Source organism: Eurosta solidaginis, chromosome 4 (assembly GCF_040869045.1).
Source record: "Eurosta solidaginis isolate ZX-2024a chromosome 4, ASM4086904v1, whole genome shotgun sequence".
Lineage (NCBI taxonomy): Eukaryota > Metazoa > Arthropoda > Insecta > Diptera > Tephritidae > Eurosta > Eurosta solidaginis.
Genome location: NC_090322.1, coordinates 67,175,556 through 67,193,103, shown reverse-complemented (window position 1 = coordinate 67,193,103; position 17,548 = coordinate 67,175,556). Strand labels below are relative to the sequence as shown.

The 17,548-nt window shown below is 38.1% G+C and overlaps 1 protein-coding gene across 1 annotated transcript in view; it reads left to right on the top strand.

The window, feature by feature from the left end:
* The window catches only part of LOC137249921 (protein transport protein Sec24C-like), a 58,246-nt gene extending 46,143 nt beyond the window's left edge, over positions 1-12,103 (top strand). The window contains exons 2-4 of the mRNA XM_067782001.1: positions 10,468-10,693; positions 10,754-10,965; positions 11,040-12,103. Of these exons, the coding sequence (XP_067638102.1) occupies positions 10,548-10,693; positions 10,754-10,965; positions 11,040-11,137 (456 nt within the window). The 5' untranslated portion in view covers positions 10,468-10,547 and the 3' untranslated portion in view covers positions 11,138-12,103. The remainder of the gene's footprint in view (positions 1-10,467; positions 10,694-10,753; positions 10,966-11,039) is intronic.
* Positions 12,104-17,548: the final 5,445 nt, after the last annotated feature.

Below are 17,548 nucleotides of genomic sequence, written 5' to 3'. Positions count from 1 at the left end.
TTTATTGCACAGTTCACTACTGATACTCAGTATATAAAAGGTAAAGAGAATGTTGTAGCTGACACATTATCTCGAGCTTTTGAAGTCGAAGCTATTAAAAATACAGAATTAAATTTCAAAATTTTGCAATTTGAGCAAAGTCAAGACAAAGAATAAAATGAGTTAAAATCTTCAGATAAATCACATCATTTTAATTTATTGTTGTTCCATTATTAAATTTTAGTATTTGGTGCAAAATGACAGGTGAAAATCCTAGACCATTTGTACCGAATAATTTACGAAAGATAGTGTGTAATATGCTACATGCGATTACACATTCTGGGGTCAGAGCTACTTACTTACTTACTTAATTGGCTAAACGGTTATGGCCGTCCAACAAGGCACGCCAGTCGCTCCTTCGCTCCGCCAACCGGCTCGTTTTCCACCTGGCCTTCCAACGGAGTGGGGGCCGCCCTCTACCTCTGCTTCCATAGGCGGGTTCCGATAGAAACACTTTATTGGCCGGAGCATCATCTTTCATTCGCATAACATGGCCTAGCCAGCGCAGCCGCTGCGTTTTAATTCGCTGGACTATGTTGATGTCTGCTTATAGCTCGTACAGCTCATCATTAAATCTTCTTCGGTACTCGCCATCGCCAACGCGTAGAGGTCCATAAATCTTTCGAAGAACTTTTCTCTCGAACACTCTCAAAGCCGCTTCATCTGCTGTTGTCATGGTCCATGCTTCTGCCCCATATAGCAGGACGGGTACGATAAGTGACTTGTAGAGCATGATTTTCGTTCGCCGAGAGAGGACTTTACTTTTCAATTGCCTACCTAGTCCAAAGTAGCATTTATTGGCAAGATTTATTCTTCGCTGGATTTCAGTGCTGATGTTGTTGCTAGTGTTGATGCTGGTTCCCAAATAAACGAAGTCTTTTACTATTTCGAAATTATGGATGCCAACAGTAGCGTGGTTGCCAAGGCGCGTATGCGCTGACTCTTTGCTCGATGACAGCAGGTACTTTGTTTTGTCCTCATTCACCATCAAACCCATCTTGACCGCTTCTTTTTCCAGTTTGGAGTAAGCAGAACTAACCGCGTGGGTATTTAGGCCGATGATATCAATGTCATCAGCATATGCCAGTAATTGCACGCTTTTATAGTATATTGTTCCAGTGCGGTTAAGTTCTGCAGATAGTATAATTTTCTCCAGCATCAAATTAAAGAAATCGCATGATAGGGGGTCACCCTGTCTGAAACCTTGTTTAGTTTCGAACGGCTCGGAGAGGTCCTTCCCAATTCTGACTGAGCTGATGGTGTTGCTCAACGTCATTTTGCACAGCCGTATAAGTTTTGCGGGGAAACCAAATTCAGACATAGCGGCAAATAGGCAGCCCCTTTTCGTGCTGTCGAAGGAGGCTTTAAAGTCGACGAAGAGGTGATGTGTGTCGATTCTCTTTTCACTTGTTTTTCCAAGATTTGGCGCATTGTGAAAATCTGGTCGATGGTAGGTTTACCAGGTCTGAAGCCGCACTGATCCTCCTGAAGGTCCAATCAGCCGATCACGGTGGGCTTCAATCGTTCGCACAATACACTTGAAAGGACCTTATATGCGATATTAAGGAGGCTGATTCCACGATAGTGGGTGCATTTTGCAGTATCCCCCTTCTTGTGGACTGGGTGAAGAACACTTAAATTCCAACCGTCGGGCATGCACTCATCCGCCCATATTTTGCTGCTGCATGCGCCTTACCAACTCCTCGCCGCCGTACTTGAATAGCTCCGCAGGCAATCCATCAGCGCCCACGGCCTTGTTGTTTTTCAATCTGGTTTTTGCTATTCTAACTTCGTCATAATCGGGGGGGGGGGGGGGGGGGGGGACACATATATTCCATCATCATCGAAAAGGCCAAAGAACCCTGCTGGTTTGTGGTAATAATGGTATCAAAGGCGAGAGGAGGTAACCAGGAATAGGATTTGGCGGAGTCGAGAAGCCGAGGCATCCAGCTAACCCGGCACTGTGGGCTTTGCTTTCAATACAAATATCATACTGAAGTTTTGAGTATTTGGCATTTTTAAATCGGAGCGAGTTTAAAAGGTAAGTCCTGAGTGAACGAAACCTTTTTTTTTCAAAATCTTTCAATTCCTTCCGCGCCAATTCGGGGTTCACATTCGGCTATTTCAGCCACCAATTTTCGAATGATTCTGACCCAACATAATGCGTATGCGAGTACAGAGTCCATTAGAGAAAATCCCAGTAATTTTCTTTCAAGTTTTCCGTTTCTTTAAAAGATTTTTTTGTTTAAATTTATTAATTTTTTTGGGATTAAATCGTGAATGTTTCACAACGGCCCTAATGCCGGCGCGCCCAGTCAAATGGCCTCATGGTAAGGAAAGCCCAATTGGTGTGGAAGCCTTCAAAGCTTCAATAGGCGCCAAATGGTAAATACAGCTCTTGTTACTACAGGGATCATACCCTCTCCAAACAAACAAAAGCTTTCGTAAGCGCCAGAGAGACCTTTTTACAACATCACCAACGTGGATTTCAGCAGCTATGACTGCAACCAATGATATAAATTTTATGGCAGCGCATCCGAAAAGTGCAAAACTTATGGTTCAATTATATGGTTGGCTCGTCTCATCAGCTGATTTTATTTATTTCATTGCATGGCCGAAGGGATTGTCAAAAGGAGATGGCAAACTCAAAATGAAACTAACACATGGCAAAATTTTCTTACACATACAAAAACTGCTAAGTTTTATGTTTCCATTCCATACCATTCGCACCAACACCAATACACAGATTTTGAAAATTTGAACAGACATATTTTGTTGCTTTACAGATGAGCCAACCATATAATTGAAATGGCAAAACCGGAAGGACCTGAACCAAAAGCAGTCCAGTATTCGGTCATATTTATATTGAACAATTTTTAAATTAATATTATGAAATCGTAGCCACAAGTTGTCTATAGGCGTTTATATTTTATCATATACTTGCTAAAGTTAAGGTTGGAAAAAATCTCAATTTGTGTAAACGGCAGTCTTGAGGTCGGATACAAGAGAAAAATATACCAAACGTGTAAATTGATTCTAAAGGAGTTTTTTTTACTGCGCAGAGGCAGATACAGACATTTCACTTCCAACAAATCCCCTCAGCCATGTTAAAAGAGCTCTTTTAGGTAGGCATTACGGTGTTTTAGGTAGCTGAAAATTTTTACTCAAGTTGAGTGTGGAGTCGTTTGGTCTACTTTTGGCGACTGATAGGCCCGTAAGAAGTATACAATTTATCTAATACATTGATGCATACATTTTTGATTTATATCAAAAGAATATCCGTATGTAAATATGTATCGAATTCATGTTTGTATAATTGGCTTTTTTTTGTGTAAATTACACGTCCTGTAAATTTTCGTCCAAAGTCCAAAAACTTACGAGCAAAAATTTACTTTTTAACGGTGCATTCACTTTGCGATCCGACATTTTGTTAAAATTTCCATAAATAGTTTTTTTTGTATATACATTTTTAAACTTTATTGTATGTAATCGAATACAAACATTTTTGTTAAGGTGTTATAAGATTTGATTAAAATCTTTATTATATGCATGTATTTTTTATTAAGGTCAAAAAAATTTACAGCCTTGTTTTTTTTTTTTTTTTTTGTATCCTTAAGACACATGTCCTTTTTTTTTTTTGTTTGATTTAAGATTTTTATGGAATTTGAAATAATTTTTCTTTTAGAGCCTCCTGCGATTTACAACCAGATTGACTGAATTTTTTTATGTGTGCGTGTCGGGTATTTGACGCTTGCCCCGCGACTATCAAATAAAAAGCCGTCAATCAACATTTGCATTGAGAAACCGTAGCGTTCGGTCGTGAATATGTGTCATCGGATGATGACTTTTTTTACTTGCAACTATAGCAGTTTTATTAAATAATAAAAAAAATTTATAAAAATTGTATTAATAATAAAAGCTTTACATTCCATAAAGCTGGTAAACATTGATAATTTTTAATAAATTTTAATATGAATTACTGCTCTTTCGTGCACTTGTTCATTTTGAATGTCGACACAAACTAAATACAACACTGCTGTTTTGTCAATCACACCCCGCGACTATCAAATAAAGCGCCAAATACATGACACGAACATTTCCGCGAACATTCCGCAATCTTGTTCGCAGCTTTGGCCATACACCATACGAACTTTTGGCCGAACATTAGTTCTCTTTCAGACAGCGATGAATACGGACAACAATTGTGCTGCAGCAATATTGCTCGCTGTGGCAATTAAGCGTAAAAAAAATTTATACATTTCAATAAATTCACTCAGAAATTTTTTATTGTCCATTTTACTTTTCCGCGCACGTCTGTTCCGTTCAGAAATTACTACGATTATAAGCTATTCCGCCATACACGCACGAACAGTTCGCGCAAATGTTCGCCAAAAATTAAAATATTTTGATTTTTGGCGAACATTTGCGCGAACTGGCAAACACCACCATACACGATAGAAACGGTCGCAGAAACATGACATAACGGGAATGTTCGCGGAAATGTTCGTGTCGTGTATTTGGCGCTTAAGCAAGCGTCAAATGAAAAAATCAAAAATGTTTGATTTTCATCAACGTGTAGCCGACAACAAATACGTGTGTCACGGAGCCACCCGACTGCACTAACACACACAAAATTCAGTCAATCTGGTTGTAAATCGCAGGAGGCTATTACCATCTATAAAATTATACATAAACCTACCCTGTAAAAATCGTGTGACCAAAAACGCACACAGCCACACGAATTTTTGACAGGGGTGACGATTTGGAATGAAAAATTCTCCAAATGAAATAGCGTGTTAACAAATTTAGCTTTGCCACAATGTATCGTGCTCTCTCGCACCTACTATATTCATTGGTATTGTGAAATATGTAATTTTTGTGTGGAAACAAATTTTCATCGAGTCCGCCATTTTCCGCGAATTGAGCTGCAGGCCTGTGCTAATTTAATTAAATAAAAACAACAAGCAACAACAACAACCGAACAATAACTTTATAGCTGGTCAATATGGTGAAACTGCTAAGCCGCCGCCTCAAGCCAATGCGCCAAATTCCATGGATTCGCCATCGCCTCCAGCAACGACACCGCCAGGGAAAGCTGTACCTGGTGGTCCCAATCAGATGACTATAAATAGGGCAAATATACCTAGCTTGCCTCATACTTTGTGTTTAATAAACTTTGTTATTTTTCTAGACTGGTCAAACACAAGTTTCAGCTACACCACCAACATCAAGTGCAGGCGGTGTTGCAGCTCCATACCAGCACACAGGTGAATAGCAAATGCCACCGCAATCGTGTCCAATGCCACGACAGTCTGGTCTAATGCAGTCACAATCCGGTCAAATGCCTCCTCAACACCATATGCACCAGCCATTTGGTGGCCATGAGAAACATGGTCCTCCAGGTATGCCGCCCGCATCAACTGGACCAGGTGGGGCGATGACACCACATCCAGTTATACCAAGGTATATACCACAACAGCAACCGGGTTATGCAATGCCACGATAGAAGCAGCAACAACCTCCCCAGGTTAGCTATCTGCCAATGCCACAAAATCCGGGCTATCCACCACAACCTCAACATCCAGGTTATCCTCTACAACAACCAGGTGCACCACGTGGTTACATGGGTCAAATGATGCGACCAACACAACCTGGACAGACGCCAATGCTCAGTCAACCACCCAAGCCGGGTCAACTCCCAATACCCGGACACGTCCGGACGTCCTAGTTATAATGTATGCTAATACAACTAATAATTTACAAATTTGCTGATGATTACTTTTGTGTTATTTTCTTTAGCAACCACCTGCACCTGTTACTGGTAAATATCAACAGCCGCAACAGTATGATCAAGCCCAACGCCGTTTAGATCCCGATCATTTTCATTTCATTTCATTTATTTATTACGGCAAAAAAGCCTAATTCATAAATTAAATTATATTACAATTTACTATCTTATTGCTAAGGTTTTACAATATTCATAAAGTTTTGCTTTAAAAGCTCCGATTTCATTACAACTTTTTATATCTATAGGCAGTTCATTGAAACTTTTTAGACCTTTATAAAAAATATTTTGCTGATCTATTTCAGTTCTGAATAAAGGCAGTTTGAAATTGTGTTTATTCCTTGTATTAATGTTATGTGTTTGCTTAACTAATACTACGTTTTTACTTAGATATTCAGGTACATTTTCACTTTTAATATTAAATATAAACTTCATAGCGTGAAAAAAAATCTTTTGCTTTACACTTAACCAGTTCAAACTTCTCAGCATATCAGCCGTACGAGTATCTCTAGGTTTTTTAAGAATAAATCTCATACATCTGTTTTGCATCTTTTGAAGTTTATCTATTTCTTTGTCTAACACAATGAATAGAATAGATGGGCAGTTTACAAAGTGCGGTTCTATAATGGACTTATATATAATTATTTTGTACTTTTTTTGAATATATTTAGATGTTCTCTGCATAACCCCAATTTTTTTCGCAACTTTCTGGACGGTGTAGTTTATATGTTCTTCAAACTTGAGTTTGTTATCAATTATAATTCCCAAATATTTTATACTGTCAACTTTTTGTATGCTTTCATCATTTATTTTTAAACCAATTATATCCTCATTAACGTTCCTCCTTGTTATTATCATAAATTTCGTTTTATTTATATTAAGTTTCAGTCTATTTCCGCACAACCATTTATACAGGTTATACAGTTCATGTTGTATTTTAGAAAGTGCAGAATTAATATTATTCTCACTAATCATTATTAATGCATCATCAGCGAATAGTTTAATTTCACAACCTTCAATAGCGTTAACTATATCATTAATATAAATTAAGAACAGTATCGGTGCCAAAACTGAGCCTTGTGGTAACCCTATGGGTACTTCCAATTCATCAGACATCACGGTATTTATAACCGTTTTCTGTCTCCTCTGCTTCAAATAGCTGCGAAACCAGTCAAGTTCTATACCAGTTATACCAATACGTTCCATTTTTTTGATTAAGATCTCCCTATCCACTGTTTCAAAAGCTCGTTTGAGGTCTAGGAAGACTGAAACAACCACTTTTTTTATTTAACTCTTCTTTCCAGTCATGTATCACCAAATTAAGAGCTGTCTCACATGAATGTTTCTTTCTAAAGCCTGACTGCTGGTGGGCTAGTATATTATTATCTTCAAGGTATTTCGTTAACTGGTTCTTAACATAAGCTTCAAGTATTTTACAATCACTAGGCAGGGTGTTTATGGGTCTAAGTTCTTCAGGTTTTACTGTCTTTTTAACTTTTTCCACTGGTATCACCGTTGACGTTTTCCACTTTTCTGGTACAAGACCCTCTTCTAGGCTGTTATTGATTATTTGTGCGTAGAAATATCCTGTATACGATATACAGTCTTTAAGTACTCCATCAGATATAAGTTTTCTGCCGCCTATTTTATATTTGAACTCTTTCAGAATATTAATAACTTCATCTGTTGTTATTTTGGCAAACTTTAATCTAGAATTGACTTGTACATCACTTAGTGCTACACGGCAAGGTTCTATGATGTTATTAATTTCTATTACGCTATTTATAAAGAACTTATTTAGACCATTTGCCAGCTCAGTTTCCTTTTCTACCATCATACCATCTATTATCGCCTTTTTAATCCCTTCGTTATCTCTCGTTAAGCAAACCGCTTGCTTAAGATGTTTCCACATTTCTCTGGCGTTATTTTCATTCATTTCGACTTTATTTTCCATATATTTAACTTTCTTTATTTTTACTAGCTTTTTGTAGATACGATTTATATTTTTATATTCGTTCCAATCACCTGTTTGTATCGCAAGCTTATAATTATTATATTTGCATTTATTCATTTGCGCCAGTTCTCTGTCGTACCATTTATTCATAAGCTTGATATGAACTTCTTTTTCATACGTTAAACTTTCCATAGCTTGCATTATTATGTTGTTCACTAATTCGACTTTCTCATCAATTAGTAGGTTCATTTATGTTGAAGTTACATGATCTCAGGATGCTTATTAAGATTTCACTATTATATTTATCCCAAGCTGTGATTTTCTTGGTCATTCTCATCTGGTATGATTTAGACGTTTTAATATTGAACATTATTGTTTCGTGATCTGAAATTTTGTATGCAGGCAAATTATTGCACTGTATTTCATCTGAATTTGAATATAATAAATCAATTTTAGATGCACTTGCATCTGTAATTCGAGTATTAAATTCTACTTTTTGGGTCATACCCATCACAGAAAATATTTCATTCTCATATTCTCGTTGATATGTAGTATGTAGTTCATGTTTATATTAAAATCCCCGATTAGTATATTACATTTACTTCTTTCAAATTTATCGATTAATATTTCATTTAGGTACTCGATAAACGCTGCATCACTTGTGCTTGGTGAATGATACAGAACCCCTATTTGCCACTTTTTATCGACCTTTTCCAATTTTATTATAATGCACCATAAGTTCATATTGACACTAGCATTATAAATTACATTTATCTCCACTGTCCTATGAACATACACTAGTACTCCTCCTGTATGCCTGCTGTGCGAGTCGCATCTAACCATATTATACGATGCTATTTCTAATTCGTTGTCTTCAACATCTTTCGTTGTACACGTTTCCGAACATAATATGATACTTGGTGTATGTACTTCAGCCAACACTTCCAGTTCACATTTGTTTGATACTATGCTGTTAATATTCAAGTATATGCACTTAAGTTCATTGTGTCTAGTCTGCAGTCTTTCTTTGTATCGAATTTTCTTCAGCGGTATCTCATTGAATTGTGGCGGGCTTATCAGTGCGTCGGGTGTTCGCTGCTAGTATCCTAGCCTTTGTTTTTTTGCATTCAAGTGCTTTAGGTAGACTGGGCACTGTCTGCTATTGCACGAGTGATTGACATCTAGTCCTAGATTTAACTTCTCATTTGCCTTTATGCAGTTTATACACTTGTTTGCTGGTTGTTCATTACATTCAATGGTCTTATGCTTACCCAAGCATTTGGTACAAACTTCCTCGTTTTTGCATTCAGTCGCCTTGTGATTGTATCCTCTGCATTTGAAACACGTTGTCACATCAACGCCATCGTAAACTTTGCACCTTTCCCATCCTACGTTGAGCTTATCCAATTTTAAAGCATTAGTAAACATTTCCTCGTCCACCTCCAATATTGCGTTGTAATAGTTTTTGTTGCTAGTTTTAACATTATATTGCTTAATAATTTTTATTTCACCCTGTTCTAGGCATTTGTTTTGCTTTCTTAGACACTCGATCAGGTCATCTCTATTCTTTTCAAACTGCATGCCTGTTATAAATAATTTTGGTTTATAGTCACGTGGTATCTTTATTTCATATTCATCACTTATTTTTTTATCCATAATTTGTTTAATCTTATTTCTTTCATCTTCATTAATACTATCGATCACCATAATACCATTATGGCCCGCTTTAATGTCTATTATCTTTAGCTCGTTAGGGTTAATTTTATTATTTAGATCTTGCCTTGTTCTTTCACTAGTTTGTTTTGCCTTCGGTTTAACAATAATAGGAGCCCGTTTCTTAAGCTCTGGAACGGCCCTAGCTGTGTTTTTATTTTCACCCGTTCTTAGAATATTTGCATATGTTTGTTGTGGTATCCTATCGTTTTTCTCCTTTACTATTGTTTTTATTTCACTACAAAATTTCTCATTCTCCCTCCCCACTACTTCAGCTTGATTTTTTATTTTCTCTGCTATCTCCCGCACTTTCTTAATTTCAGCTGCATTTTTAATATACATTTCTTGATGCATTTTTAAGGTCGCCAAACGTTCATTGTATTTTTCCTCCATTGTTTTCATTAACGGCCGCATCTCTTTTTGGTTGGTTTTTAAAGCTTCTTCAAATTCGTTTTTGTATTCTTTTAAATAGCCACTGTTCCTATTAACACTCTCTTGCATATCTCGCAATACCAGATCAATATTATGTATGTATGTAATACACTCTTCGCAAATAAAATTCACCATTGGATGTGTTCCTATTACAGTAGCTTTATAGCTATCCAAGCCGGAACATTTTGCTGCCGAGTGGTATACTTTCGCACACACACCCACACATCTAATTCCCGTCTCCCCGCGAATTGCAAGTTTGCACTTGTCACACTTATTTTCGCTTTCAGACATATTGCCTTTGCTATCGTTTTCACTATGCCGTTTTCGTTTTGTGTTAATTTGTAATTATATATGCATATGTATGCGTTTCTATTCGCTAGACTTGAGTCACTTTCTCACCGGTATAAAATTATTAAATATTTATATGGTATTTCACTAGGTTTTGAATCGTTATTGATATTAGATTTTGTTAAATTAAAAGTGAACTGATCTTCTTACAGAGTCTCTATCTCACATATTTGTCACTTTTAATAATTATTCAAAGGGTTTCACCATTTTTGCAAACAAAATTCAACGAACGATCTTAAACACGTCCTTACCTCTCGACTTCTCGCTAATGTCCAGATGCCAAATCCGATAAGCGTTATCATTGAAAGTCAAAATAGCGCTGGTGGTGCTTTTATTACTAATGAACAGGGTTTATTACCACCATTGGTGACCACAAAATATGTGGTAGAAGATCAGGGTAACTCCTCGCCACGTTACGTAAAGTATCGATAATCGAAATTAATGTTTTGTTTGGCAATTACATTGATCTTTCTTCTTTGCAGGTCGTCTTTGTATTGCATACCTGCAACAGCTGATTTATTAAAAACAACAGCTTTGACCATTACACTTACCGTCTCACAAATGGCACGCACGGTTGAGGGTGAATATGAGCCACCCATTGTAAATGTTGGTGCATTGGGTGCAATTAGATGTAATCGTTGCAAGGCTCATATACAACTTGTAGATGCTGGTCGTCGTTTCCAATGTATAATGCGTAAGTAACAAGAGATGGTAAAAAAAATATTTCACTTTTACTTGTGTTCATTGGTCCGTATTTTTTCTCAACAGTGCCAACTGCATATTTCCAACATTTGGCCCACACCGGACAGCGTGTCGATAAATATGAACGTCCTGAACTTGTATTGGGTACAAGAGTATTTGTGTAAAAATGTTTGGGTACCGGTAGCTCTTCTTATGGATTCGCATTTTCGTTGGAAGCAGTAAGGAAGGCGGTCGGCATGATGTGGTGGTGCACAGTGGCTAGTCATTGTCGGCTGGGGCGGGTCCTTGCCAACCTTACTGTTCCTACGCCATAAACAGAAAAAAATTCCTATCATGCCTATCAAAACTAGCTGTCAAAAGCGCAGAGACGACTCAAAACGCTTATAATTTAAAATAAAACAACATCGGGCCGAACCGGATGTCACGGACAGACCGTTAACATTCAAAAAATTCAAATAAAAAAAAAAAACTCCAAAAATAATCTAACGCAAAAAAAAAAAATTACCGAACCGGACATGGCCGGTTACTAACGCTAAGAATAAAAAAAAACTGAAAAATTAAAATACAAAAAGAAAAGGGCCGAATATATATAGGGGCGCCGCGGGTGGTGTTGCGACGCCCGCTGCTTTGCCCACCCTCAAAAACCATGGCCACCGACGCACCTAAATTTCGGTGGCCCCTTACCTGGTAACCCTACGTGCTTTCTAAATGAGCCAGAACACCAGCATTCCCATTTTAATTACAAAGTTTATTCAAATTTTCATTATTATTAACGTATGTATGCTACAAAAAAAATTTTACGGTAGTACAGGTTTCTTAACCAGGGCTACCGCCTAGGCTCCAAAGCCAAAACAAGGCTGCTTATAGCATCGTCCCAAGACAACTTCAGAACAAAAAAAAATGTTGAACTACGAGCAGCTATTTACGCTATGAAAATGTATGTAAGTGCGTGTAGCATATAAAGGGAGAGAAAAAAAATGATCCAACAGTTTCCCACTTTATTGGGCCGAAATTGAAAACGAAATCTAATATGAATATTTAAGTCTGGCTAAGTTTGTCCTGTTGGGGGTTCCTTTCTTTTCTCTCACTTTTGCTCGTAATATTTCAAGCTATACCTATATTTATGTCACCCCCTTTTTTTTTGATAAGGGTTATAAACGCTTGGTGTGAGAAAAAAAAATGTAATTAAATGTGCTTATGGATAGTAAATATACTACATACAAAGTAAAAAAACATATTTTAGGGCTATAAAGTTTGGATACAAATTCCGATAATTGGGGCCCCCTTACAAAATTATTATGTTGTTGTAGTAGAACTTATTTTGAGTTTAACAAAATATCAAATTGGTATAACGCATAGTATAATGACACTAACATGTAATATGTACTAGGAAAATTTGTTATAAAAGCAATTAAGATTAAATTTGGGGTAAATCATACTCCTCGAAGAAATCGTTTCACATATTCAAGTAAAACGTAAACTCTTAAATTCATAGTAAATCATACTCGTCAACGAAATCGTTTTACATATTTGAGTAAAACGTAAACTTTTAAATTTATAGTAAAATTAACGGAATCGTTTTACATGCTCAGGTAAAACGTGAACTTTTAAATTTATAGTAAAATTAACGAAATCGTTTTATTTGTTCAGGTAAAACGTGAACTTTTAAATTTATAGTAAAATTAACGAAATCGTTTACATGTTGAAGTAAAACGTAAACTGTTTTGCATTTACCAGTCAGTGCTGGTATTGTTTTTTTTTTTTCATTTTTTTTTTTTTACTTCTAAGTTAATTAAACCTCTTTAACTTAACTTACGTTACGTCTACTTTTTTAACTTTACTACAAGTGGATGCTGCTTGCTCTCTTTAACTTAGGTATATGCATGTATGTATGTATTACATGTTACGATTCTATACTAGGGTTGTAGCCTTAAATTTGAATATGTTTGTATATTAATACTATATGTTGTTGCAGAGTTAAAAGAAAACAAGTAAGGAAGGCTAAGTTCGGTTGTAACCGAACATTACATACTCAGTTGAGAGTTATGGAGACAAAATAAGGAAAATCACCATGTAGAAAATGAACCTAGGGTAACCCTGGAATGTGGTTGTATGACATGTGTATCAAATGGAAGGTATTAAAGAGTATTTTAAGAGAGAGTAGGCCATAGTTCTATGGATGGACGCCATTTAGGGATATCGCCATAAAGGTGGACTAGGGCTGACTCTAGAATTTGTTTGTACGATATGGGTATCAAATGAAAGGTGTTACTGAGCATTTTAAGAGGGAGTGGGCCTTAGGTCTATCGGTGGACGCCTTTTCGAGATATCGCCATTAAGGTGGACCAGGGGTGCTCTAGAATGTGTTTGTACGATATGGGTATCAAATGAAAGGTGGTAATGAGTATTTTAAAAGGGAATGGGCTTTAGTTCTATAGGTGAACGCCTTTTCGAGAAATCGCCATAAAGGTGGACCAGGGGTGACTCTAGAATATGTTTGTACGATATGGGTATCAAATGAAAGCTGTTAATGAGTATTTTGAAAAGGAGTGATCCTTAGTTCCATAGGTGGACGCCGTTTCGAGATATCGCCATAAAGGTGGACCAGGGGTGTCTCTAGAATGTGTCTGTACGATATGGGAATCAAATAAAAGGTGTTACTGAGCATTTTAAGAGGGAGTGGGCATTAGGTCTATAGGTGGACGCCTTTTCGAGATATCGCCATTAGGGTGGGCCAGGGGTGACTCTAGAATGTTTGTACGATATAGGTATCAAACGAAAAGTGTTACTGAGCATTTTAAGAGGGAGTGGGCATTAGGTCTATAGGTGGACGCCTTTTCGAAATGTCGCCATTAGGGTGGGCCAGGGGTAACTCTACAATGTGTTTGTATGATATGGGTATCAAATGAAAGATGGTAATGAGTATTTTAAAAGGGAGTAATCCTTAGTTCTATAGGTGGACGCCTTTTCGAGATATCGCCATAAAGGTGGACCAAGGGTGACTCTAGAATGTTTGTACGATATGGGTATCAAACGAAAGGTGTTACTGAGCATTTTAAGAGGGAGTGGGCATTAGGTCTATAGGTGGACGCCTTTTCGAGATATCGCCATTAGGGTGGGCCAGGGGTGAATCTAGAATGTGTTTGTACGATATGGGTATCAAATGAAAGGTGGTAATGAGTATTTTAAAAGGGAGTAATCCTTAGTTCTATAGGTGGACGCCTTTTCGAGATATCGCCATAAAGGCGGACCAAGGGTGACTCTAGAATGTTTGTACGATATGGGTATCAAACGAAAGGTGTTACTGAGCATTTTAAGAGGGAGTGGGCATTAGGTCTATAGGTGGACGCCTTTTCGAGATATCGCCATTAGGGTGGGCCAGGGGTGACTCTAGAATGTTTGTACGATAGGGGTATCAAACGAAAGGTGTTACTGAGCATTTCAAGAGGGAGTGGGCATTAGGTCTATAGGTGGACGCCTTTTCGAGATATCGCCATTAGGGTGGGCCAGGGGTGACTCTAGAATGTGTTTGTACGATATGGGTATCAAATGAAAGGTGGTAATGAGTATTTTAAAAGGGAGTAATCCTTAGTTCTATAGTTGGACGCCTTTTCGAGATATCGCCATAAAGGTGGACCAAGGGTGACTCTAGAATGTTTGTACGATATGGGTATCAAACGAAAGGTGTTACTGAGAATTTTAAGAGGGAGTGGGCATTAGGTCTATAGGTGGACGCCTTTTCGAGATATCGCCATTAGGGTGGGCCAGGGTGACTCTAGAATGTGTTTGTACGATATGGGTATCAAATGAAAGGTGGTAATGAGTATTTTAAAAGGGAGTAATCCTTAGTTCTATAGGTGGACGCCTTTTCGAGATATCGCCATAAAGGCGGACCAAGGGTGACTCTAGAATGTTTGTACGATATGGGTATCAAACGAAAGGTGTTACTGAGCATTTTAAGAGGGAGTGGGCATTAGGTCTATAGGTGGACACCTTTTCGAGATATCGCCATTAGGGTGGGCCAGGGGTTACTCTAGAATGTTTGTACGATATGGGTATCAAACGAAAGGTGTTACTGAGCATTTTAAAAGGGAGTGGGCATTAGGTCTATAGGTGGACGCCTTTTCGAGATATCGCCATTAGGGTGGGCCAGGGGTGACTCTAGAAGGTTTTACGATATGGGTATCAAACGAAAGGTGTTACTGAGCATTTTAAGAGGGAGTGGGCATTAGGTCTATAGGTGGACGCCTTTTCGAGATATCGCCGTTAGGGTGGGCCAGGGGTGACTCTAGAATGTGTTTGTACGATATGGATATCAAATTAAAGGTATTAATGAGGGTTTAAAAAGCGAGTGGCCCTTAGATGTATATGTGAAGGCGTTCTCGCGATATCGACCAAAATGTGGACCAGGTGATCCAGAAAATCATCTGTCGGGTACTGCTAATTTATTTATATATGCAACACCACTAACAGTATTCCTGCCAAGATTCCAAGGGCTGTTGATTTCGCCTTGTAGAACTTTTTCATTTTCTTCTACCTAATATGGTATGTGTCTCACCCATTTTACAAAGTTTTTTCCAAAGTTATATTTTGCGTCAATAAACCAATCCAGTTACAATGTTTCATCCCTTTTTTCGTATTTGGTATAGAATTATGGCATTTTTTTCATTTTGCGTAATTTTCGATATCGATAAAGTGGGCGTGGTTATGGTCGGATTTCGGCCATTTTTTATACCAAAATAAAGTGAGTTCAGATAAGTACGTGGGCTAAGTTTAGTAAAGATATATCGGTTTTTGCTCAAGTTATTGTGTTAACGGCCGAGCGGAAGGACAGACGGTGGACTGTGTATAAAAACTGGGCGTGGCTTCCACCGATTTCGCCCATTTTCACAGAGAACAGTTACCGTCATAGAATCTATGCCCCTACCAAATTTGAGAAGGATTGGTTTTTGTTCGACTTATGGCATTAAAAGTATTCTAGACAAACTAAATGAAAATGGGCGGAGCCACTCCCATTTTGAAATTTTCTTTTATTTTTGTGTTTTGTTGCATCATATCATTACTGGAGTTGAATTTTGACTTAATTTACTTATATACAGTAAAGATATTAAATTTTTTGTTAAAATTTGAATTAAAAAAAAATTTTTTTAAAAAGTGGGCGTGTTCTTCATCCAATTTTGCTAATTTTTATTTAGCACATATATAGTAATAGTAGTAACGTTCCTGCCAAATTTCATCATGATATCTTCAACGACTGCCAAATTAAAGCTTGCAAAACTTTTAAATTACCTTCTTGTAAAAGTGGGCGGTGTCACGCCCATTGTCCAAAATCTTACTAATCTTCTATTCTGCGTCATAACGTCAACCCATCTACCAAGTTTCATCGCTTTAACCGCCTTTGGCAATGAATTATCGCGTTTTTTCGGTTTTTCGAAATTTTCGATATCGAAAAAGTGGGCGTGGTTATAGTCCGTTATCGTTCATTTTAAATAGCGATCTGAGATAAGTGCCCAGGAATCTACATACCAAATTTCATCAAGATACCTCAAAATTTACTCAAGTTATCGTGTTAACGGACGGACGGACGGACGGACATGGCTCAATCAAATTTTTTTTCGATACTGATGATTTTGATATATGGAAGTTTATATCTATCTCGATTCCTTTATACCTGTACAACCAACCGTTATCCAATCAAAGTTTATATACTCTGTGAGCTCTGATCAACTGAGTATAATGAAAGAACAAGGTTGAGGCTACAAATACGTATATTTAGTCAGTATCGGAACGAACTCCCAGTCGCTAGGTGTGTTCGCACGAAAACGCTCCCAAGTGGACCGTAACCGTAGACCATATCAGCAGACCGTAACAAACCTGTTTCGCTTCGAAGACCTGACGATGAAGCGAACAGGAAACCGGATCCTCTGTGGGAAGCTACTGCCAGGCGCCTCCGATGCCAATCAACGTGGGGCACGACTCACCCCTGAGATAAGAGTCTCAAAGTCCTACTACGAAGCTAGCCGGGCAACATAGGTCCATCAAAGAAAACTAAGTCAAGTTGGGAATTAATTCTGTTTCCTAGTTTAAAGGGCTTTGCGGCAATTAGACATTTGTTACGGAGAACTCGTCAAAACTCCGAAAGATGATTTCAAGTGGTTATCGCCCCCACAGAAAGGCAAAACAAAAAAAAAGGTGTAGACATTTTGATATGGAGAACTCGTCCAAACTCCGAAAGGCTAGTGGTTATCGCCCCCACAGAAGGCCAAAAAAAAATATTTGGGTAGTCAATGGGAACGCTGACATCCCATTCCCCGAAGGCACTCAGGCTACAAAAAAAAAAAGAAAAAAAACACAAACTCATTCATCCTTGCCCCTAGTGCTCCCAACCGCAACGCATAAGGGGGTCTTAAGGACCTACCTCTGGGACTGGTTGGGGCCACTAGGGTCAATTTCCTACACACACAGATTGGTCCCAACTCACCCAGCCGCAACGCAGATGCGGTCTCTGGGAACGCGCTAGTGGGACTGGCTGGGGGTGCTGAGGCCTCCCGTCCATTCACCCGGGACACCCCTCC